Source organism: Drosophila albomicans, chromosome 3 (genome assembly GCF_009650485.2).
Source record: "Drosophila albomicans strain 15112-1751.03 chromosome 3, ASM965048v2, whole genome shotgun sequence".
NCBI classification, from domain to species: domain Eukaryota; kingdom Metazoa; phylum Arthropoda; class Insecta; order Diptera; family Drosophilidae; genus Drosophila; species Drosophila albomicans.
The window spans coordinates 47984172-48010045 of record NC_047629.2 but is presented as its reverse complement, the minus strand read 5'-3'; the positions used below and the strand labels follow the sequence as shown (position 1 = coordinate 48010045).

General features: G+C 39.7%; 1 protein-coding gene across 2 annotated transcripts; it reads left to right on the top strand.

Annotated features, from left to right (window-relative positions):
* Positions 1–481: 481 nt before the first annotated feature.
* LOC117567929 (dual specificity protein kinase splA) lies at positions 482–25773 on the top strand. Of its 2 annotated transcripts, none has more exons than XM_034248214.2 (9): positions 482–1406; positions 18609–19530; positions 20206–20536; positions 21136–21246; positions 21309–21410; positions 21472–21670; positions 21733–22770; positions 22831–22932; positions 23986–25773. In XM_034248214.2, exons 2-9 carry the CDS (start codon positions 18650–18652, stop codon positions 24168–24170), a joined length of 2949 nt encoding a protein of 982 aa, XP_034104105.1. In that variant the 5' UTR covers positions 482–1406; positions 18609–18649; the 3' UTR covers positions 24171–25773. The 2 variants fall into 2 exon arrangements, with proteins under 2 accessions (XP_034104105.1, XP_034104108.1); XM_034248217.2 differs by having other exon boundaries at positions 483–1406; positions 21160–21246.
* Positions 25774–25874: the final 101 nt, after the last annotated feature.

Below are 25874 nucleotides of genomic sequence, written 5' to 3'. Positions count from 1 at the left end.
TTGCAATTGACAATAATAATAAGGTAAAATTGTGTCTTTAAATAATTCACATTTATAAAATACAATTCAAATATAAGAAATATTTTTTCAAAAACGTAAATATTTTATTTAACCATTGTGTCTATGTTAATAACATTTTGCGATCTGCTACTAACAGAAAGTTAGATTGAATATTTAAATGCAAAAATATTTGTGTAATTTGAAAACAAAACAAAATATATTTTGTATGTAAATAGTTATTTAAATTAGAATTTAAAGCCTTATACTAAACCAATTTGAAATTAACATACAAATATGCTAATGTTCCAGTGTGTCCACATTCAAATATATAACATACAAAACAATTCCGCATAACATAAGTATTTTATGTTAAAATGCGATCTATCGATATTTTTACGGCCTTATTTGGCGCTAGTTATTTTCTGCCATAGTCATCGACGGTCATGCTGTAGCGATATTTTTGAAATGTATCAGCAACATTTACAAAAACAACATCGAGCGGGTTGGACGCGCTGAAAAACGTTAGCGGACAAAATCACCGTTTCACCGTTTAATTATTTTACAATTACGATTATTTGTTTACAAACAAACAACAAGCGGAGCATACAACAAGTAAAATAAAAAATGCTACACGCGAGTGCAACTACAGGTGTAATGCAATAAATTGCAACGGTTTCTTCGCTACTACGTTTCGTCGTCCGTTCCACGTCCGTGTGTATGTATGTGTATATGCCTTGAAGAAATATGCATGTGTGAGTGTCTAGAAGCTCTCTTCACAACAACATAATCGGGGAATAGTAAACAAATTATCTAGCAATTCATTTTGATACAAAAATCAAACAAACAAAACGTGCAATATAAATAACAACAAGAAAAGAAAACGCGAATAGTGTGCGCGTGCAAAAAAAAAACCAGCGAGAAAAAAGTAATTTGGAAAGCCGTAGAAGGCAACCCAGAAGCAGAAGCAAAAAAGCAGCGACGACGACGACGCAGCAGCAGCGTCAGCGACGCTAGCAGCGGCAGCGCGTTCTGTGCAAGTGTATTTGTGTTAAAAGGCACACGACGCGTGTACATAAGCAATTGTATATATACACACACCAACATACACACACATGTATAAGAAGTGGATGTGCAAGAAAATTAATTAAAATATAACAACAACAACAAATCAGTTGAAAAAAGTGAAATTTCTTATACAATTTTTGTGCACTTCTTAGTGTATGTGTGTGTGTGAGTGCGTACGTGTGGTTGTGTTAGTGCGAGTGTGAGTTTTGGAAAATTAGCATAAATTCCAAGAGGCTGGACGCCAACGCCAACACAGCAGCACCATAGCAGCAGCCACAACAACGACAACAACATCGACAAGCAGATTAACGGATTTTCTACTACTTTTTGCTTTCGGCGCGGTAAGTTAAAGACGAGAAGAAAAAAAACGTATCATAGACTTCCCATCATCATCAAGCATGCTGAAATTTTCATTACGTCGAAGAAAAATTCAATATGTACATATGCCTTGGCGAGCCAGCCAGGCAGCCAGTTGCCCCCCTCCTCTCCGCTCCACATCCCGCTTACCCAATCGCATCTGCTGCTTCCCCTATCCAATTTAACCTCAACCGGTCTGCGCTGCTGCGGCCGGCGTCTGCGTCGCGTGTGCATGTCGTTATATATATGTATGCGTGTGTATGTATGCGCGCGCGTGTGCATTTGTGTGTGTATGTATGTTGAGTTTTCGTACTAGTGTGCGCTTGTCACTCGGCTCGTTAAAAGAGCCTCTGCCGCTGTCGCTGTCGACGCCAACGTCGATGTCAGCGGCTTCTTCGCGCACATTATTTTGCAAGCTGTTGTTAGCGTAGACTTTTTTGTGCTTCTTTTCTATATTGACAATTTTTACAGCTTTTACCCGTGTTATTTTTTTTCTTTCTTTTAGATTGTCCGGTTAGGGGCGGCGTATTTTTTTTTATATTGTTGTTGTTAGGCAGCAGCAGCGTCGTCGCCGTCGTCGTCGTCTCAGTGACGCCATGCTTAGGCGCTTGCTTTTATTATCTGCTGCTGCTGCTGCTACTTTTTTTTTTGTACGTTTTCGTTGAGTTTGTCGTCGCTTGGCTACGTTTTTATGTTTTGGGCGACGGGGTTGCCGTTATCTATATACACACATTTGTGGTTGCCATATCTCAGGCTGATGTGGGCGTGTATGTGTAAGCGTGCTTGTTGGAGTTTGTGGCGATATTAAAGGAGGGGAAGGGGCTTATTGCGTGTATTGCCGTCATTATGAATGAAGTGCGCGGCGTTGTGGCTTTTGCCGCTGCTGCTTGATGCATATTAAATTGTGTTAATGAACTTTCTTACCTACATAGACTACTTTAAGAAATCTTTTGAATACTTCGCTAATTAGTTGTAGGCATTGCTTTTAACACTTGCAAATGTCATAAGTTTGCCTTTTACCACACTGGCACACACACACACACATGCAACTACACGCATATGCACTTGTTTCGGTCCCAACAACAACTTTACCTCACTCACTCACTCTCTCGGGTCTGCTGCCTTCACCCACCTTCTCCCCCTCCTCCCATTCCACATTCACATTCTAACTGTCGCTGTCTCGCTTTCGCATGCCGGGAAGCCAACGAACGCATTTTGCCAAAAGCACGAAAAGTTGCATGCTCCAAAATACGCACACACACAGACGCACACGCATACAAAATGCACCCATACATGCATAGCAAGCAAATTCACCTTGCTCGCTCTCTCGCACACTTTACTGGGCACTTGTTATGCTGCCTGCTCTCACACACACTAGCTCACGCATACTCGGCTGTCGTTAGTTTTAAACTTATTTTGGCGTTCTTTATGTGCTTGCATTCATTGCTCGCCGTCTCGTCTCGTCTCGATGACGACCCAGACCCGCATTTTCTAGTCGATGCCTTCTATGTGTGTGTGCGGTGTGTGTCTGTGTTTGTGTATCGGTATCGCTCACGCTCTGTATCAGCATGTGCGTGCACGTAAGTTTGTGTGTGTGTGTGCAGTGTTGGATATTGATGTGGTAGTGGTCGATGGGGGTAGGCAACCGAACTGTGTTGATGTTGCTGTTGTTGTTGTTGTTCATCGTTTTGTTTGTGCAAGTGGAGCAAGCAGCAGCCGCTGCGCACCTGTTTTTGGGACCTCACACACACACGCATACACCTCTCCAGTTTTTGAAGTTGAGCAGCAGGCAAAGATTTTTCTATTTAGGTTATCAAGTCGACGACTATTTCTTTTGACCCAACTTTTCTAGACATGCGTAAATAAATATAGAAACAGTAAGACCTGCCTTAATGGACACCTCTCTTGAGTGGACACTTTTATGACAGTAAAACATGCAAACATAAAATCGAAGTATCTTTTTAGACTGGACATTCCCTATAAATAAAGGGAATGTAAGACAATCTCAGCTTTTCCTTCTCTATTTTTATACAAATATGTGTATAACGAGTTCAGTTTGTTAAACGAACTATATGCAAGGGGTTCTTGCGAAGCCAGATAAGCTTATCAATTTCCCAGAGCAAATTATAAAAAAAAACACCAAGCAAATAAAAATTATCATTGCTTAGAATATTATAAACTCAGGGAAAAACAGCTATAATTAATCACTACATTTATTTATAGAACTAAAGCAGTTACTAACATAAAAATACATAGTTTTGTGCAAAATCTTAATGAAAACTACAATTTATTTTTCTTACTTTGCCGTTAAGAACTTACATATGTATAATATTTTTAGCCGAAAATTTGGAATGTCGAATCATGTCCAAAAATCTCCACTATGCACTTTTGCCATATTGCAATTGTTTTCTATTTCGTTGGCAAACGAATTGCTAAAATAACAGACACACATAGAAAACTATTTATGTATATACTCTGACACACACACACACACACACACATAGACGAAGTGGAGCTCTATGTATCAGAGACTTACAACTACAACAAAAGCAAGCAGCAAATGCAGTTTAAAGCGCAACTAAAACTAAACAGAGAGTTGGGCGAGTGGGTTGAGGGGGGCGAATACACACACACATACATACACGTACATAGAAGCCTATGTATGAGTGTGGTGGCATTTCTATGTGTGGCGAAGTGGATTTTATATCAAAAGTACAGTCGCTGAGTGCTTGTTGTTGTATTTCATAGTTGTTGCACATGTATGTATAGCATACACACACATACATATAAATTGCATGTTCATGCTTCAATAGTTGCATGCAGCACTTATGTACACATCCATCCATACATACATATTTATGCATATATCCATTTGTATGTGTATGTGTTTAGCCTAAGCCTAAGCTCTGCACCAAACATTGTGTGTTGACAACTAAAACAAAAGCCAAAGCGAATTGCAGTCGCAAAACAGCGCCAACAGCGATCCATTAAACGATTTCGATTTCAAGAGCGAACCAGCGACAAAGAGAGAGAGAGAGCAGCAGCAAGATTTAGTTTTTGCAACCGCTCTCTTCCATTTCCGTTGAGTGTTTGTGTGTGTCTGTTTGTGCTCCTCTCTCTCTTCACAGCTCGACAGCTTTGTAAAGTATCGACTTGACGCTTTATCGATAACAATGCGTCAAGTGCGCCGCTGTTATCTTAATGATGCTGCCCTATCGATTGTCGCGATCGCATGGGAGAGTCAGTGTTGGCAAACTACATGGCGAGATGCGGTGTCCAGTGCTGCCAAGTGGTTGACTTTATTAATCTCATCGCTTGCTGGTTGCTTTTTCTTCCTCTTTTTTTTTTACTTTTCTGTTTACTTGGCTTCACTTGGTCGCAAGGCGCAACTGCTGTGTGTGTGTGCAAGCGAGCCGGCATGTTAACTGTGGGTGGGCAAGGGGTGGTGGGTGTGGGTGGGTGGATAGCTCGTTTTGGCTGACTTGGTTGAAAAAATCGATTAAAAGACATGAGAAACTCGACAGCAGCAGCAGGCACAAAGAAGTCTGTCATAAACTTTAATTTTTTTGTTTTTCATATATAGTATATAGGTATATGATAAATAGGAATCCACGAAAATAGTCGAGAGTGTTGAAAATGAATATTGATTTTATTGCTGGGGCATTTTTCAAGAGTGCCCAGCTTATGTATCAAAAGTTTTTCGGCAACAACAGCAACAACAACAAGTAAAGCCAACTAAACCCAGTCGGCTGCTGCACTAGTTGCGAAGGGCACTAAAATGGGGTTGTGGAAGGGGGGGTTGGAGTATTGGGTGTTTGGTTGTTGGTCCCGGGGGTAGCTTCTGTTGCTGTTGTTGTTGGTGTTGTTGTTGTTTGTGTATTAGGTAGCGTTGCGGCGTTTTGTTGAAATGCAGACGTTTTGCATTGTTGTGTAGTGGGTGGCTCGGCTCTGTGGCTGTAAAGTGCCCCCGAAACACACGGCTACAAACATACGCACAACACAACAGCTAAAGCGAGATGGAGAGCAAGCGAGTAAGAGAGAGTGAGAGAGAGAGCTTCTGTCCAGGGTACAGCTGTGTACATGTGTACATAAAACTGCCATACAGTCGCATGCAAAAGCGGATACAGATAGAGATACATACATACACACACACACACACACACACATACACAGATAAATACGTATACATATAGAAAACAGCAACATGATGGCAAGTGGAAGGAGGGGATGAAAGGATGGGAGAAGGGGGCGAGGTCGCTTCCTTCCTCGTCGCATAGTTCAAGTATGCATATAATATCCGGGATTCGTCGGTGCCCGAAAACGAAGCAGCTGCAGCGCCAAAACGCCACTTGCGGGTGGTAGCAGCAACATTCAGTAGCATCCCGACCCGAGGCCTACAGCGGAGAGAGAGAACGAACGAGTTGTTGTTGTTGTTGTTGTTCTTGTTGCTGTTGCTGGTTGCAGGTGGTTTTTGAGGGGGTGTGGGTTTTATTTGGATGCCTGCTCCTATGCTTGAGTGGATGCTGTTGGGATGTGTGGGTGCTGAATGTGGAACTGGTTTGGTCGCCAGTCCCTTTTCTGCTTTTTGGAGTGGCACAAATGTGTCGCGAGTCGAGACAAGTGTAGTGGGTACTAGGTGGGTGGTGAGTGGGTGGTGACTGCCATAGGACTGCAATAGTTGCGTAATCTATGCGATGATATGCCACTGCTGCACGTATTTTACCCATTGTAGCTAGTCGCAGTACATTTGTATGTGCGATGGTCATAACGCTTGGTTGCCCGGTGTTAGTTCGATGGGTTGGATGGGTCACATCGTCATCCTCGTCGTCGTCGTCGCCCGGGTCGTGACACAGGCCAGACCTCGTATCGGGCCCTGGGCCTTATTTGTATAGTTGCTCTATGGTTGGCTTAGAAACCCAGCAGCAACAACAACAACTACAATGACAACTATGCCCAAAATGCAAATGTCGAATTGTAATTCGAACCCGAACACAACACTTCCCCTCTGCGCTGTCGTTCATCCCCCTCTTCACAATGCTGTTGCAGTTTCGATATAACTAACGACATATGTATTAGCTATCCTGGCTATGTAAAGACCTCCCTCCCTCGACGCCCCTCTTAATTTAACTGAATTGGAAGCCCTGTTAAAATCTCATTTGTTTAATAGCTGCCCTATATATTGCTGTTTAACAACATCTTTTATTTACTCGACTTCAGAGATTATATGTGCAAAATTTAATATACTATATAAAAAAACAACTTTTGTTCACAATAGATAGTAAAAATTCTAATTTTCAATCAACAAACTTCAAAATTGAGAAAGTTTGTGGGTTGTTTTGTTTTAATGGAAAAAACAACTCGTTATTTTTTTGTATTGACATTTAAATGAATTGTTAAATAAATATAAAATATCTATTTTTTAACACACTTTTTTATATGAAAATGAAATTTTTAAGTATTACAATTTATAGACAACTGAATTTTAATGATTAATAGAGCAATAAAATGATACTTCATGATATGAAAGACTTATTCGATTATTTAATGGAATATAAACTATCTGTGGAATATATATTTTTTGTTAACCGTATATGAAAAATAAGTCGTTATTTAATTTAAAATGAATTGTGATATAATTATATAATTTATATTTTATCTTTTAACTTTTTTACTTGAAATTTAATTTAATAAAGCATTACAATTTATAGACAACTGAATTTAGATAAAGTTATTAGTTTCGATTATTTAAAAATACAATTGAATAAAATCAAGATTAATACTAATGTCTGTGAAATAAATATTTTTTATTTATTGTTTACAGTTGATACTTTAAAGTGTACGAATATAATCTATGTACGTAAGCTACTAAAAATTTCTATTATGTTATCCTTATAAGCAAACTTTCATTAAAATTAAACCAAGTGCAACAATTTTTGTGTTTAATTATTTCTTTACTAGGTGCAATCACATAAGAAAAGTATTTAATCCTTAAATTTTAAAGGCACAATATGGAATATTTTAAATAAGCGTGAGTTAACTGGTTCCATTATAGTGTCTGTTCACTGTACTTGGTTGCTGCGGTGGGTTAGACTGAAAGCAGGAAATTAGTTTTAGCCACCGTTGTCGTGTTCAGAATTGCCAGCTTGGTTGGGCATTAATATTACGAAATTTTAATGAAACGGCCACACCAGGACAATTAGCGGTGCTCGAGGGAGAGGCTCAAAAGGTCAGCGGGGGCAACTCTACACAAATTCTAAATGCACGAAAGGGAGATGGAGAGAGAGAGCGAGCGTAATAGAGTGTAAGTGTGTGTGTGTGTGTGTGTGTACACATACATATATTCGACAAAAGCTGCGTATTAATTATGAAATAGCTTCGACTAACTACTCCGACAACTATGAATTGCAAACGCAACTGTACCTGCTGTTGAATGTTTTGGCATTGAATGCGGGTGGGCGGGGGCATGGCAGAGGGAGTTAGAAGGGGGTGGGTAGCGTGTCAGTGTGTGTAGGGTTAGCTATGTGTGAGTGAGCTTGGAACTTGGCTTCGATTTTGCGCGTTTGGCAATTATGTGGACATGTGTCTTGACACCGCCTATTATATATGCATATGCAGATGTATGCGTGTGTAGGTGTGTGTGTGTGTATATATCTCTATATACACACAACTGCAGGCAGGTGAAATGGCGCCTTCCTCCCTCACACATACATACAACAAGAGCTACCTTCCCGCCTCCCTTGCCTACGCCTGGCTGCAGAGTTTGCCTGCATAAAATATATTTCTAGATACACAATTTTTGTTAGGGCAGCAACAACAACCACAAGAACAACAGCATGAAGGAAAAAACCGTTACCCCAACATAAGCACAGCATTTGTAGGCTTGTGTGTGTGTGTGTAGCCCTTGAGTGGGCGACTGAGGCGTCCAGCGACAGCCGAAAGCTAAAGCAGCTTTAAAGGCAACTTTAAAATTTTCGCAGTGCACCTAAAGCACAAGTATATAAGCACACAAACACATACACCGCAAGCAGTGGAGCACTCATACATATGCAAACACACAACAACTGTATTATGTAGCTACTTATAATAAAAGTTTTGGCTGCGTTCTCCGTTCTCTTCTTCTCTGCGCTTCGAGTAACTTGTCGAAGCTTTTGCTTAACTTTTAGATGGTGCAGAGGGGGTGGGAGCAACGTCAAGTCCCACACAGCTGTCAAAAAGTAACAAACAAGCAAACAACAACAATGTTGTAGTTGTTGTTGCTGCTGTTGTTGCTGCTGTTGTTGAAGCGTTGCCACTTTGTCTCACATTGCATTTTGCTTGCCTGCTGTCTTTTGCTTATGTTTATAATTTAGCTGTTCATTTTTTTTCTTTTATTTCTCTATTTGTTTATATAGTTGAAATTTGTATTACTTTGAATGGCCACACATCAACACACACACTCACACACATAGTCGCTGTTATGTATAGGGCTTTGCTACTCACACACACGCTCTTCTTATTCTTGTGTAGCGCTCTTTCTCTCTCGCGCTCTCTTTCGCTCCGCTGTGTCTGCTAATTTATGCACGTTGCTCGATTTTGTGTTGTGTGTGTGCAAAAAACTTTTTTGATTGCCCATTTTATACTCAATTCAATAATTTATTTGTGACTGCTTATGTGTGTTTGAGTATGAGTGTGCGTGTGCTTGTGTTGTTCTCATTTTAAAGCGAGAAATTAAAATTTTACACCAACATTTTTTTCGGCATTGCAGCCGACTAGCCAAAGACAACAGCGAGCAGAGCAGCAGCAGAAGCAGCCACCACTGCTCAATTTCATTTAGTATTTTTTATGCCGTTTCTTAAAGGCTAAAAGGGTATTATGTGTGTTTATTTCTATAGGAAAATACTCAATCAGAAATAAACAACATACATTGTATAGAAAAAAATACATATGAAATGTCATTATTTATTTGTGTATTTAAATATATGAATATACAAAAAATATAATTAAGTGATAGAAAAATACCGACTAAGCGTTTTTATTAAACAACATATATTTTTGTCGGCATTATGTATTTAGTATGCTATATAAATAAAAAAAAAAGTCATTCAAATTTAATATAATATTGATAAATCGATTTCATTGATTCATAGCTCTGTTTGCTTTGTTTTTTGGGTATCTAAAAGTCGAGCACAAGCAACTGCAGCTTTCTCACTTGGTATGTTTTTTTCTCTTTTACTCTCTCTCGCTCGCTGTCTCTCTGTCTCTTCTATTCATACGTTTGCCTTTTTGCTTGAGGCAATTGACCGTTTAAATGAGTCGCTTGTTGTTGTTGTTGTTGGTGTTTTAGATGCTGTTGCTGTTGGCACGTTGAACATTTTTTTTTCTTATTTGGTTTTACATTTTTTGTTTTGCCTACACAGTTCATCTCGTTAGAGATGAACCCTTTTTTGTACCTTTTGACGGTGGATAGCCTCAGAGTTGCCACCTTACGCCGAAAGCGTAGACAAGTTTCAATGCAGTTCACAGAGTTGTGCATCTTCTTCTTTTCAGCTGCTGCTCTGATTACTTCCTTGTTTGTCTATGTGCACACATAAATACAGTTGTATGTATGTATTTGCTTATGTAACTGCGTCGCGGTTCGTTCGCCAGGGCAAAGAATGCGCAAGAAGTCAGACCCCAAACACCCATACATATGTACAAAAACATACATGAATGTGTATGTAATGTGTGTGGCCTTTTACATAAGCGAAAACTGCAAATCAAGCAAACGTTTGCATTGATCTTTGCGCTTTTTCTTTTTTGTAAATTTTCATGGTCGCTGCCCGCTGCTGACGTTGGCTAATTATGATTATAATTATTTAGCCAATGGCCAACTACAAATACAGCAGCAGCAACAACATGGACGACTGCAATGTCAATTTACTCAATACGCGAACTTCCATCTTCTGCTGTCAATTTCACGTAAAACAAAAGCAACAGCAGCAGCAAAGCAGCTTTGCCACTTTTGTTGTTGTTGTTTTCTTTTTGGCTTACCTTTTTTTTGTTACCTGTTTACTTTGGCATCTCTCTCGCACACAGTGAGGCCAAACTCTTCCCATTGTGTATAGAGCAGATACACACCAACACACACATACATATTCTCGAATACAAGCATGCATATAGTATGCTCACACACATACTAGTAGAAACGCACACAACTGTAAACACGCGCGCGCTGGTTACACGTCATTAAGTGCAAAATAAGAACAGCGCAACGTACAAAATAAAGTAGTGAGTGGCTGCTTCTTCTTCTTCATTTGCTTCGTCTGCTGTTGCTGCCGTTATTGTTGTTGTTGTCTTGCTCTTACATTGGGAACAGCAGTAGAAAGCGTTGCCTGCCTGTAGTCAATTACCCATTAGTTATTAAAATTGTGTGACGCGTTGTTCAACACTTAAATCGCATAATTCAAATAAATAAACTGTCGTAAATCTATGTGAAGTGATTCATATTGCGACTAGCGCCAAGCTGTGTGAACCATTAATATGTGTGCATGTAGATGTATATACATGTGTATGGGTATGTATTTCTCTATATGTGCTTCTATGTAAGTGTCGTCCGCTTATCAGCTGAAGCGCTAGAAAAAAATGTTTTCTCTTTTCGCTGTCATTTATTTTTATACGCCATGAATGTACGTACGTATGGATGTACATATATGTATGCATATGTATGTACATAAGGTATGTATATATGTATATGTAGTGTGTGGTCATGCAGTTAGTAGCAAAAAACGCATGTTAAGATATTATGATTGCATAGTTGAGTTGAGAGTATGCATTTATATACTACGTGTGTGTGTGTGTATGTGTATCGTGAGTTGGATTCAAGGCTATCTAAACTAAGCATAATGACTCTAAAACTATTTTGCCTCTAATTTATGCATAAAACATACGATGTTTATGTATGTACATAAGTATGTGTTTTATTAGCTGTAAATGAAATTGAAATCTTGCTTAGAATTGAATGAATTTCTGTTTTCTATTTTCTTACCTTTTTGGCACTTATCGAGCGGCAGTTTTATTTATAAATGTCAAATGTGTGCGTTTCACGTGTGTATGCATGTGTGTGTTACTCTGACAATGTGTATGTGTGTGTGTCGGCTAACTGGTTTTGTTATTCCTTTGCTTTTCGGCTGGGCGGCCGTGTCAGGGCAAAGCGACGTCGACGTCAACGTCGGCTGCGCTGCGTCGCTGCTTACCTTTTACGTGTTACTTTTTGGGGTTATTCTTAACAGAGCTCGGAGATCGTCTCATTTTCATGTAGCATTCAATTTGTAGCTGTTTTTTTACTTTTGCTGATTTTTTTCGTTTTGATGTTTTGCCAACAATAAAAGCTGAAATGAAAGGTAAAGCGCAGAGAGCCTAAAAATAGCCAAAAGCATAGCATCGATGACGGCGACGACGACGTCGGCAGCGACGCGTTGGTAATTTGCTTGATTAAGTGGAATTTTTCCACACACAAACGGACGCGCATAAAAAAATGTACTGAAATGCAACCGAAAAAAAATCATTAACAAAAGTTTGCAATGCCCAACACACATTCATACATATACATAAATGCTAATGAATGTGTGTGTGTGTTACCCTTCAGTGGAGATGATTGTCTCCACTGCACTAGTCGATCAACTAGTTACTTCGTAGACAGAGTTGTGTACAATTAGTACGCGAAATAAATAGATTTAACGCCTTGCCTGCCGATTATTTTTGTTGTTGCGTTTTTATGTGATTTTTTTCATTCATTTTTGCTGAATGTTGTTGTTAGTGGAGAAGACGGGCAGCAGGCAGGCAATACATGCAAACATAAACACAGACATACACACATACAGAGAAAGACGCACGGTTGGATAGACAAAAGCAGCGAGAAGAGCGCAGCACACACAACACTCTGAGTTTATGTACTAAAGTTGAACCCATGCCTGCCTGCTGTTGCCTATGTGTGAGTGAGAGCGTGAGAGTGTGAGTGAAATATGTGCGGGGCACTGTCTTATATACTTGTGCAATACATGCATATCTATCTCTGTGTGTGAGTGTATACAATAATAACAACAAGAGCAAAAGGCAAAAGACAACGACAAGAGCTTTACAAGCAACTGAGCTGCGCTTTTCTACATACATACATACATATGTACATGTGTATGTATTGGTGTATTAAGCAAATATGGAAATTGTCATTGCAAAATTGTGAAATTTGGTCGTCATAGGAATGATGATGAATTGCATCACAAATGCAAATAGTGTAGATATATAAACATTTATATACATTTATAGTTATGCACAAAAGTTTTTAGCTTTATGCTAAAAGTTAACTTTCAAGTTTAAACTATGCATTATCATCGGCATCTCATCGTCATAATTTTGTTCATTTCTAAGAAAAAAAAAAGCAGCAACACAATTAAAACCAGTTTGAAAGTTATTGCTCTTGTTGCTGTTATGTACATAAATACATACTTAGTTTTCTACATACATACATTTCTAGATACATGCGGTTCGGCTGGTCACGCTGCACCTTGCCTAAACAGTTGTAAATTTTGTAGGCTCAGCTTCCCGTCTTTCCAATATGCCGCCTCTCCCACTTCCTCCAACTACATCTCTTCCCTTGCTCCTCTCTTTCCCCCACACACAGTCACTTGCCAATTACTCAGCGCTGCCATAAAAGACAGTGCAAATATGTCCAGTGCGATAAGCAGGCGGCAGCAGCGCAGCGTCAAATCCGTAAACACAACAACAAAACCACGTCACACATTTCTAGTGGTTGGAGAGAGACAGCGACAGGCGCGCTGCTTCAGCTGCGAAGCTGGCAGAGGCCAACGACTGCGACGCTTTTTCGTTTGTAGTGCGCGCAATTAATTTGTATTAAGTTGTCGTCGTTATTGTTGTTGTACGTAACCCATTTTCTAGAAATTTATTTATATACTACTTACATGTGGTACATGTGTGCGTAAATAATTTATTTTGTGTTGCAATTTCCCCAAAGCGCTTATCCTTATCGGTGCTATTAATAAACAAGCATACTTATGTACAAACACACACACACACACATACGGTTGTCAAGTAAGTGGTGAGATTTGTATTAGCTCACTTACATATGCATATTGTATAATATATGTACATAATAGATAAGAATAACTGTATTAATGGATCAAAATGACTTAACACTTTTACGCTCATTAAATGCAAATTTACAAACACACATACTTACCAACACCAGGTAATGCTTACATAGTCAATAATGACGCTTTGTAAATTAGTCAAGGAGTTGCCACTACGTTGAAATGTGGTCTCGCTATTTACGTTGTTATTGCTTGGTTTTAGCAGCTGCTGACGTCACTAATAAATTTCAACAGTCGAAAAGGCGCAGCTTAGATTTATGCGCCACTGCATTTTGCAGCCGCCCACTTGACAAACCCCACCACAGACCAACCGCCACCCCCTACCACCACCCCTCAAGTTGGCATCCCAGACCGTACTCCTACCCCAACCCACCATTGGGGACGTTGTTGTTGTTGTTGTTGGTGATGGTGAGTTAATACATATGTACAAATGGCCCATGTACAAGTCGGTCGCTCTCTCTCTCGCACGCGCTCTCAGCAACAGCAGCCCACCGCTTTGCTGCTGCTCTTGCTCCTCTCTTCTTCCGCTCCGTTCGGTTTTGTGCTGTGTGTTGCTTTATGTACATACAATGGCAGGCCATAAGATATGCGCATTTCTTATACAAGTACATATGTATACGTATGTATGTACATGTACATGTGTATGTGCCTATTTATGTATGTGCGTGTGTATGTATTGCATATTTGTTTATTTATTTATTTGTCAGTTTTGTGTGCGAAGCTGCGACTTGTTTTGATAATTTTTTCATTTTATTGAAATGAATTGAATTATTTTGCGCATATCGCAAATTAAGGCAATTGCAGTTGCCCTTCTTCGATTAAGCTGTGAAGTTGGTGTGGTGTGGTGTAGAGATGGGGGGATGGGGATTCATTTGACTAATATGCAAATCTGTAGGTAAATCTTTTAACGAGAGTTGGGCGTAGTTAAGCAAGGTGTTCGCTAGATGTCGCTTCGATTTGTGGGCGCGAATGTGGATGGGGTAGGGGGGCAGTTTGGGGTGGCCAGACAGTTTTCTGTATATCTCCCTTCACCCCCCTTTCCATACTTGACTCCCATCGCAGCCCAACTCGGTCGCCGTCTCTCACCCGCCGCCTCACTCACTCTCTCTCTTAGTTGCTGTTTGGCTTTGGGACTCGCGTGTGTGTGCGAAGCGCGCTCTCTCTTCTGTCTTGCTCTCTCTCTCGACATCGGCTGCTGGCGTTGTTGCTGTTGTTGCTTTTGCTGCTCACCGCAGCCGCACTCAAACACATTTTGCTTGTTGGTTGCTCTTCGCTTTTGTTTGTGTTGTTGTTGTTGGTGCTGCTGCTGCTGCTCGCTGCGCTATGTACACAACTGTACTTTTGATTTAACCTTATTTCTTTTGCTTTTATTTTTTGCGTTTGTTTATGTGACTGTCTGTGTGTGTGTGTGTCGCTGTTGTTGCTTGCTCGCTAGATGTTGGTGTTGTTATCGCTTGTGATGATGACTCTTCTAATAGTACTTAACGAGTCCGTCGCGACTCCCTCGGCTGACCTCCAGGTCGCCAGCAGGGCAGCGCTTATCAGTTATCGGCTCGCCTCCTTAGCACTCCTTTCCTCACATTCTAATGGATGCCTGATGTCAGGTGGCAACGACCGTTGTACCTAAACTTGAACTTGCTGCTGAACATGTATTAAACACACACTCACACATATGCAAAACATATGCACATGCCTAACTATTTATGTATGTATGTGCGTGTACTGCATTAACATCAGTCCCCCATTGACATACATACACACACACACACACACACAAAGCTTTAAGCGCTAATTGAAACACATTTAGCGCGCTATTAAACACAATTATAGCCATCCGAATGTCAGTAAGGTATAAAAAAAACAGAAAGCAAATCTGTAAAAAATCGATACACAAGTTGTCGTTTTTTTGTTGCACTGGGGTTGCCAGAGGGGCAAACAAAACAGCAACAGGGAAAGTGTATACAAAACAAAACAAAGCCGGCATTTTATTTATTTAAACATTATTATTATTATTAATATGAAAGCAGCTGTAAAAAGTTGAAAATGTGTGTGTCCGATTTGCTTTAAATGAGAAACAAAATGCGGACAATAATCATTAAAACAGACACACTGGCAGTCGCCTCATACATAGACATTATCTTAGATATTCTCACGCTTACCCAATGCGACCGCACAGTGGGACTAAAGCATGCGAAAATAATCTAATAAATCGCAAGCTAATCTAATTATAGATCATATTACGGCTTATTGATTACGTTGTGAATCACAAATGCGGGCTTTGTGTTGCATAATTTTGTTAATCAATTGAAATGCCTGTTGCATTCTTTGCACAGCTGCGTTCCACGGTGCAACCAAGCACACGGCTGTGTGACAGTGTGTGTGTGTTCGTCGCTCTCAAGCAGCCAGCAATCTGATGACGACATAAGTGCGGAAAGTAACGAGACATTGCCGACAGCTGCTTTGCAAGGGGGAACCAAACGAGCGAGAGCGAGTGAGCGCGCTATATATGCACGTGTGTGTGTGCATGTGTGTGTGGTTGCCAACTTTCAAAGCGAGTTAATTTATAGCACGTTGGGGACGTCGTTGTTAGCCAAACAACAACAACACCAACAACAATACACAACTTACATACACATGCATAAAGCAAGCATAGTTTTGCTCGCGTTTGAATAATTATGCTATTCTTTGCTATGCTCTGTTTTTCTTCAAATAATTATTGTAAGCTCAGCTCAGCTCAGCTGAGAGTTGAAGCGTTGCCACCCGTCGCAAAAAGCTGGCAACTTTTCTATGTGTGTGTGTGCTTGTGCGGCTGCATTTATTTCATTTTAATTGGACTGTTATCGTTTGAGTTGTTACCGCTTTATTTTTTTTATTGGTTTGCTTTCAATGTGTGACAAAGAGACAGGTGCACTCTGCTTCTTCTTGTTGTTGTCTTAATTGCACATTCAGGCAAACATCTACACATTTATGTGTATGTATGTGCAGTGCAGTTGTTGAAAAGTTTATTCACCTCTCGCTCTCACGTGTTTCATGCTTGTGTGTGTGTGAGCGCCGTGATTTGAGTCTTTGCTAGTTCTGCAGCTACTAAACATTTACCGATTTGCATGTCTTCTCCTTTTCCCTCAGGCCCCCCCTCATACGTCCACCTGCTCAATCGCTGGCCACTTTGTTTTCATGTAAATTTTCTCGTTGCTCCGCTCCGCTTTTGTATGCGAAAATTTGATAAAACGAAAACGTGACTTGCTTATGGAAGCAGTTTCGTTTCGTTCCATTCCATTCCATGCTAATGCTGTGGCGCTTGGCGCATGCAAACACACACACATACAAATATTTGACTAGCTGTCTCTGTGTGTGTGTGTGTATCTGCGATCAAATCTCAACTGGCTTTGTGATTTAGTGCAGCTTTCCTTTTGTCGCTTCGCTCTTCTCTTTTTTTTTTTTTGTCTGCCGCCACACAACACAAGAGCACAAAAAGCAACGGCGTCTTGAGGCTATCAGTTGACTCAACAAGGTCGTCTCGTTTAAATGAATTGAAATCAGGATATCTTTATGATTTCCTTACACCCAGCAAATATAGTATATCTGGTAAAGGGAGCAAACAAATCGTTAAATCATTAAGGGTTAGACGCACAGTGAAAACAACAGCAACAAAAACAAAAAAAAAACCGAGAAATAAAAAGAAAAACACCAACAAACGGAAACGGGAGCGCTGCGTTGTTTAGCAACCCTTAAACGTCGGTAAAGTGTCCATTGCCGTACAGTAATCCTTCGCTAAGGTAAACTTCATAAAAAATACCAGTGTCGATAAAGTTTAATATTTGTATTTTGTTAGTTTCGTAAATAAGTTTTTTCATTATGGCATATAATATTATAATCAATACTCTAATAGGGTCTAATTGATAGTATAAAACTTTTCGAGCTAAAATTAGATTTCATTCTTTGTCCCAAAATTATAGAAAGTGCTAATTAGCTTAGTTTGCTTGTTTATTGAAGTCAACCGTTTTTCGGATTGTTAAACTTCAAGCTTACAAATCAAAATATACATAAAATAAGATTTGAAATTCACAAATCATAATACAATAAGTATAACATTTATTAATATAACAGTTTGGAATTTTAACTTTGAATAGGAATTCAAGATTTCTTAGTGGGAAAAAATACAAATTAAGTTTAGGCAAAGTATGAAAGTTATTTCTAGAAATGTGCTAATTAATACAATTATTAAATTACATAAATAAATATTTGCTGGGTATCTGTTGGTAAACAGTTTACATTTGAATCTTCTCAACACTTTTAAAAAAATTTAGGTAACTCCATTTCTATTTCATATACATAGATTTCATTTTTGTTTTTATTCTTTTCTACTAATATTATAAATTTTTTTTTTTTTTTAAGAAGGTAAATTTCGTTTGTTACAATTTGAGTAAAATACAAAAATATTGAACAAGTAATTTATATTCCACTATAATAAAAATCGTAGATTCATTTTTAGTTTAATGCTATAAGCTAGAGCTCATTCATCATGGGATTAGTCGGTGATTTTAATTATAATACTTTCCTCTCTTTCCTCACTTTCCTCTGACAATAGCATGCTGATTATTTCGAAATCTGATTAAAAAAGATTGTATGTCTCCCCTTACAATCTCTTATATTTTATTGAAATCTGAAACTCAATCTATACATTTTTATAATCCATATTTTTAATATATTATAATATAATATATTATATCGCCAATATTTCATTCAAATCTAAAACGGATGGCCTATATATTTTCATATTCAATATTTATAATATAATATATTATATCTCTAATATTTAAATGAAATCTAATGTACAATATATTTTTATGAACAATATTATAATATATTTTATTATTTCATCTGAAACTATTTATATTATATCTCTAATATGTTATTAAAATCTGAAATTGATAATCTATATATTTGCATATCCCATATATATAATATATTATCGGTAATACTTCATTGAAATCTGAAACAGATAATCTATATAGTTTTATATACACTGTTTATAATATATTTATGTTCTTCTTTATCTTACAGTTGAATCAAGATAAGTAATCACGACGACGCGACGCGCGAAAATGGCCAAAATGGAGGTCGACGATGTGGTCGACTTGAGTCTGAGTTCTGGGCGAGATCCGGCGTTGACCATAACGCCAACGACGGCGCTCAGCAATCGCGATCTGCGTGCGCTCACTGCAAATAATACGGGTCTGACCATAACGCCTGCTCCGCCTCCTTCTTCCTCTTCGCCTTCTCAGACGGCAGCCAGCAGCACAGCTTCCACCACAACAGCGGGCAATGGCAGCAGCAACAATAACAACAGCAACACTAACAGTAGTAGCAACAGCAGCAACAACAACAACACAGCCAACAGCAACACAAACAGCACAAATAGCAGCAGCAACAACAACAACACAGAAGGAACGTTAGCGGGCGCTGCGGCAGCAGGCAACGGCGGCAGCGGCAGCGGCGGCGGCAGCGCCCAGGATGAGAATAAAGTACAACGTCGCGTGCTGCGTCCACGCACCGAACCCAAATCGTATGCCGAGGCACCCGATATTGTGCTGCTGCCGGCGCGAACAAATGGACGACAGCAGAATGGCAACATTGATTCGGAGACGGACGACGAGGAGATGCCGCCCTATGTGCCCATCAAGGAGCTGACGCATGCCGAGCTCAAGGAGCGTGAGAAGAGTTTGCGTAAGCTGCGACAGGATTTGCGCAACGAGGAGACCAAATTGATGCTGCTGAAGAAACTGAAGCAATCGCAGCAGGTGATGAAGGAGAATCTGGTGGTCACGCCCACCAGCGTATCGCCCAATAATCCATTGGCCGCTATACCCAGCGCACTCACTGCCAAGGGGTCGCTTAGTGTGACGCCGACGTCGGCAATGCCGCTGCCCGCACACAGCAAAGGACGCAGCAGCTTGGGTGGCAGCGCAGCAGCCGTTAGCATTAGGTGAGTATCGATAACGATAGCGAGCGATAGCAGTGCGAGAGAAAGCGAAAGAACGATAGCAAGTGTGACCGTTGCAAAAAATACTATGCAGTATAATTTGCATCATTCAATGGGAAACTTGTGAAGAGACCAATTGGAAATTTATTTTTTGAGTGAAACAGAAATGATAAAAAAGTGGGTTTTAATAAATTAGTTACATTAATAATTAATGATTAAATAAATGAGATATATAAATTGAATAGTTCATAGATATATGTATGTGGTTTTTTATATATAGTAAAATTATTATTGAAAGAACTGGGATAAAAATTCAAATGTTGGCCCATAAATTAAATTCATTTGCTCAAAATATACTTTGTGTATATTAATTCAAGAGATCATTAAAATAAATTAGGCGGAAAACATAAATGCATGTTAATTGTAAGACTTAATAAATATATGATTGCTAGTTCTATTCTTAGTGCGTGATTTTTAATAGAAGAAAATAACTCACTACACATAATTATTTAACTGAAGAAAAGGATTTAATATGTATCAAGAATTAACCACCACTACAAAATATAGATGTTATGTTCAATACAAATTTTTGTCTGTTATCCAATTAAAAAAATGACCTGCTATCGATAGCGATAACATTTGAACGATAATCATTAACATTTTAATTAAATTTTCCAGCGCCACAAACAGTCGCAGCATCAGCTCAGCGGCCGTTGCAGCCGCTGCGGCAGCTTTGTCCGCTGGATCGCAACGCAACAGCGGCGGTGGCAACAACAACAGCCACAACCACAGCATGAACAACAGCAACTCGATACTCCCGCCACCTAGATCATCGCTCACAGCGGGCACCACGCTGGCATCCGGCACCACAATAACGCCTGCCACAAACAGCTCGCATCGATCGAGCGTGCTGCCACCGCGCACCAATCTGCCGAATCTCACGATAACGCCATCGGTGACCATAACGCCGACATCGGCGCCGCCTTCCAGCAGCCTGAAAGCACGCAATGTGAGTTATTGTAATGTCATCGTTGCCGTAAGCGCCGAGTTTTTCTATGCCACTTCTTTTGTTTGACTATAACTATATAAATATGTGTATATGCCAGCAATAATTAACAAACGATATCCTAGCACTTGCATCCCAAAAAACACACACAACAACACAAAACATAAACAGACAAAACACATTTTGTGCTGATTACAAATATTCCGTTTATCAAAATTATTACAAAACTCACGCTTACCAACACTAGACACTTGATACTGCAATTCGATAACAATTAGCACATGCGTTTTGCAACACTCCACAAAAAAACACACAACACAACTGTCAAATCTCTCAGCTTTTGTCGTGCCAACTTTTTTTGAATCACAATTTTATTTAATTTTTTCGAGTAGGCTTCAAGACACAATTATAGAAATTTATTTGAATTAAATGCAAAACGACAACCGCTGGCAAGCTAAAGAAATAAAGAAAGAAAAAGAGAGAGAGTGAGAAAAGGAGTTTTGTTAGAATTTGCCTAAAAACGCTTTACTAATTTGTTCATCCAATTCTTATACGAAAAATTAAAATCGAAAAATACGAAAAATATATTGTGAAACATGCAGCCTAATATTTCGGATAATTCGAAGGTACCTGGGACCATTAGCAATTCTGTTTCCATAACGCCGGCGCCCCCGCTATCGCAATCGCATCAGAATCAACTCAACGATCTAAAGGTTAGTTACTTTAATTGAATTTTCATTTGCAAATTTAATCAAATATTTCGTGACTGTTGCAGAATGATCGCTCGACGCCACGGGAAGAGGCGCAGACGCCGGCACAGCGTCAAGCAGCTGCGAAAATGGCACTGCGCAAGCAGCTGGAAAAGACTTTGCTACAGGTTGATGCAGTGCATCTATTAATCACTCTCAATGATCCAACTAATCGTGTATGTTCTGTAGATACCGCCACCAAAGCCGCCACCACCAGAGATGCACTTTATACCGAATCCCAGCAACACAGACTTTGTCTATCTGCTTGGCCTGGAGACCGTTGTCGACTATCTGACGGTGAACAAGAAGGCCAATGCTGTGGCAGCACCATTCCGTTGTGCCCAGTGTAAGATTGACTTTACGCCCGTATGGAAGTGGGAGAAGCAGAGTAAGTACATGAAATACTCAATTGCAGATCACATTTAATAGTTACTCTCTTTCTTAATGCAGCCAACAAGGAAGCCAAGGTTATTTGCGAACAGTGCGTCACCTCGAATGTGAAGAAGGCTCTGAAGGCCGAGCACACCAATCGACTGAAGCAGGCGTTCGTCAAGGCGCTGCAGCAGGAGCAGGAGATCGAACAACGTCTCGCCAGCCAGAGCAGTCCATCGCCCGTGGAAGCGCATGCCGTTCTCAACAGCAGCAACAGCAATGCCAGCAGTGTGGCTGCCTTGAATGCCTCCAATGTCTCTGCATCGCATCAGCATCAGCAGGCGCTGCAGCGTGAACGCGAACGTGAACAGCGCGAACAGTTGCAGGCATCGCATGCATCGGCGGCGGCTGCGTTGGTTAATTTACCGCCATCGGTGACGGTGATACCAACGAAATGCCAGACACCAACGCCAGCAACACCGCGTCCAACGCCGCCGCCACCGTCGCAAACACCAGCACAAAGTCAACCCACACCGCCGCCATCGTCTGCGTCGTCATCGTCCTCATCCGCTGCCGCTGCGGCCGCCGCCGTTGCCAACTCACAGCGCTCGTCGCGAGCAGCGGCCACAGCTGCAGCGGCAGCCATTGCTGCTCAGCAGGCGGGCATCCTCAGTCCCGGGCCGGTGCCAACGGCAGCGCATCATCACGAGCCAACCACATCGTCGGCAGCGCGTTCTTCGCGTGCCGAACGCGATCATCATCATCACCAGCAACAGCAGCAGCAGCAACAACAGCAGCAGCAACAGCGAGAGCAACAACGCGAGCAGCAGCAACAACAGGCGCAAAACTATGACAAGTACTCAGCTGCCACATTGGCGGCGGCAGCGCATCTGAGCGCTTTGGGCGGCATGGGCGGTCTGAATATCAATAATCTGGCCAGTTTGGGCAATCTCAGTCAGCTGGGCAATCTGGCGGCACTCAGTGGTCTCGGCAACTTTGGCGGCGCCTCGACGGCAGCCAGCAACTCGGCCGCAGCCGCTGCAGCGGCCATGGGAAATGCCTCGCCAGCGGCCACAGCGGCAGCTATGCAAGCCTTCCAGCAGCAGCTCTTCCGAGGTAAGAGTTTTTATCTGAACTTCAATCGAATTGTATTTAATTTGTCTTCATTTATTGCAGCACTTGGCCAGGGTTTGGGTGGCAATCCGCAGCACATGATGCAGTTTGCGCCGCTGCTTTACTCCTATCAAATGGCCATGGCGCAGGCGGCCCAAGTAGCAGGTGAGTTGTGCACATTAGTTAAGGGGTAAACACCACTGTAGAATATTAAAAAAATCAGATTTATACCCGCTACCCGTTAGGGTAGAAGGGTATTATAACTTTATGCCGGCAGGAAATGTATGTATAGGCATAAGGAGGCATGTATGTAAGAGGCATAAGGAGGCATCTCCGACCCTATATATATATATATGTGTAAATTTATTCTTGATCAGCGTCAACAGCCGAGACGATCTAGCCATGTCCATCTGTCGTGTCTGTACGGCTGTCAACACCAAGATCTCAAAGACTATAAGAGATAGAGCTATAATTTTTTTTAGACAGCACTTGATATGTTTGCACGCAGATCAAGTTCGTTTCAAAATGTTGCCACGCCCACTTTCGCCCCTTCAAATTGACAAAAATCGAATAACAAGCATAATTTTAAAGCTAAGGGTCGAATTTTGGCATATACAATAATAACTAGTATTTGTGATATACCATTCGGTATATTTATTGACATTTTTATGTATGTTATTTTGGTATATTTTGAGAAAAATACAGTAATATTTAGATTTTATTCAAAATAGGTAGCAAGTATTTCACAATCGAGCACACTCGACTCTAGCTCTTTTACTTTTTTATAAATTGAACGATTTTTAGTAAAATTTTGACCTCTATGTTCAAACATTCACTAAGACGACAGAAAAGGCATTTTCAAAAATTCCTACGACATTCTCTAGGAACATTGATCTAGATGAAGAGGTTTTATTTTCATTTAGATCAGGAGGTTTTATTTCACCGCCCAGTCTCAGTTGTTTTTTTATGAACGGATTTCTTTGAACTTTTAACAACACATCGAAATTGAATTTGTTTACCCTTTTCCTTCTGGTCTAAAAAAAATCGCAAAGAAGCGCTTCAAACTAGAGGTGGAGAACTATCGATAGTAAATTTTGAGCCATCGATTGTGTCGCTTCGATTGTTCTCCACCTTTACTTCAAGCACAGTGGTGTTATCCCCTTAAGCAACTGCAAAAAAACTTCAATACTAAATCCGATTCTATTTCCATTTCGGCAGCTTTTAACAACAATAACAAGAAGAGCAGCTCCGCATCGAGTTCGTCGAAGAGCAGCAACAATGCCACCAGCTTGGCGGACATTCAACGGGCCGCCGAATTGCAGCGTCAATATCTGCTCGAGATGATTCCGCCACAGCAGCCAAGCGGACCCAGTGGAAGTCGCCAGAACAACTGGAAGGCCTAAAGAAATAAATATGCATTGATTGATTGGATGAAAAAACAAAAAAACAAACAAACAAGCAGCAGCAACCACAACAACAACAACAATAACAACTAACTAACTTTATGATTTTCTTGATTAGGTAATTTTATAATTTACGCAAGCGAAAAACATAATTGTACACGTAAAGCAAACAAAAAAAAAAGATTAATCTATTTGTAAACAATAATTATTACATAATTAATTATATATAATTATACACGAAAACAAAACTTAAAAAAAAAAAACAAGAAAAAACAAAATGCAAGCATCGTCAACGTAATTGTTAGTAGTTTCTTTTTGTTAATAATACTTGTCGTGTGTTTCTCTCTCTTATTTTACCAACAACAAAAAACAAGAAGAACAACAGCAACAATTAATTGATTAATTCATTAACAATAGCAATTCACGAATGCAAAACATTTTTAAGCTCCTATAGTAATTGAAATATATGATACGAATAACAATTAATGATTGTAGCCTGTAAGGAGAGATAGACCCATTTTTAGGGCCCAATTTGTCCCCCCTCGTCCCCAGCCCCCCCTAGCCCCCACACAACTGAGTTATTCGGGGATGTACAAGTTTAATTTGTAGCACACACACACGTACACATACACAAAACATATACATAATACTATACATATATAAATATATATTTTGTAATCAATTTTAAAATTACGCATAGTTTTTAGTTGTAAACAAATTTGTTAGGGCTATAAAATAAATTGCAGCAACAATTGCACAATACTTTTTTTTATTTTGATCAGGCTATACATACATACATATATAATATACACACACACATAAAACCTTTTACTAGACTCAATTAACCATAATTCCCAGCCCCAAGATAGAACTGTTATTTAGTTGATCATTAGACTCGTTAATGCTCCCATTTAATGTGAAACCGCACATCGAACATCTATGCTTAACTTTTCAATTATTGTACATAAAAAACATAACACAACATTTACATACGATCCATAATTATCCGAAATTATTCCACACACATACAGTTTTTGCCTTTTGATGTGAGTTTAGAAAGAGTGGGGAAGATGATATATTGAAATATTGAAAGAAAAAAAAGCGTAATCTTGACTGATCATTAGCGTATTTTATATACTAGTAACTTCAAGCAAATGCGACAGCTTGCATGATTATAATTAGATATTGAGACATGTATGTGGTACTTTATTCGGCACACATTCAGAAATAAAAACAAAACAAAACATATATGAGAAAATATGCAAAAAGGGAACAGGAACAGGTATTTGTAGGAACGGAACAAAAGGAAAAGGAAGGAAGGAAGGTTACATTCAGGCGAATCATTCGGAACACAAACCAAATTCATTTTGGGCATGCGAAATCAAATTGTGATCAAAATAAAAACGTAAAAAACAAAACAAAATTCAAAACAAAAAAGAAAAAACCTTAAAGCTAAAGAAAAATAAGTGAAATCCATAATTATTTTTAGCCAACTAAGTTTAAAATGCATTGTAATTCAAATTCAAAATAATAACAGTCGATAATTATACAAAAACAAAAAGCAAAAAAAAAAACAAACAACAGCAGCATTCACAGCATACAATGGCGTTCGTTTCAGTGTGTATGTGTTTGAAATTCTATGCTAAATATAAAAACAGTATAATGAATATGCATATAAAAACGTTTTTAAACCGAAAAAAATAA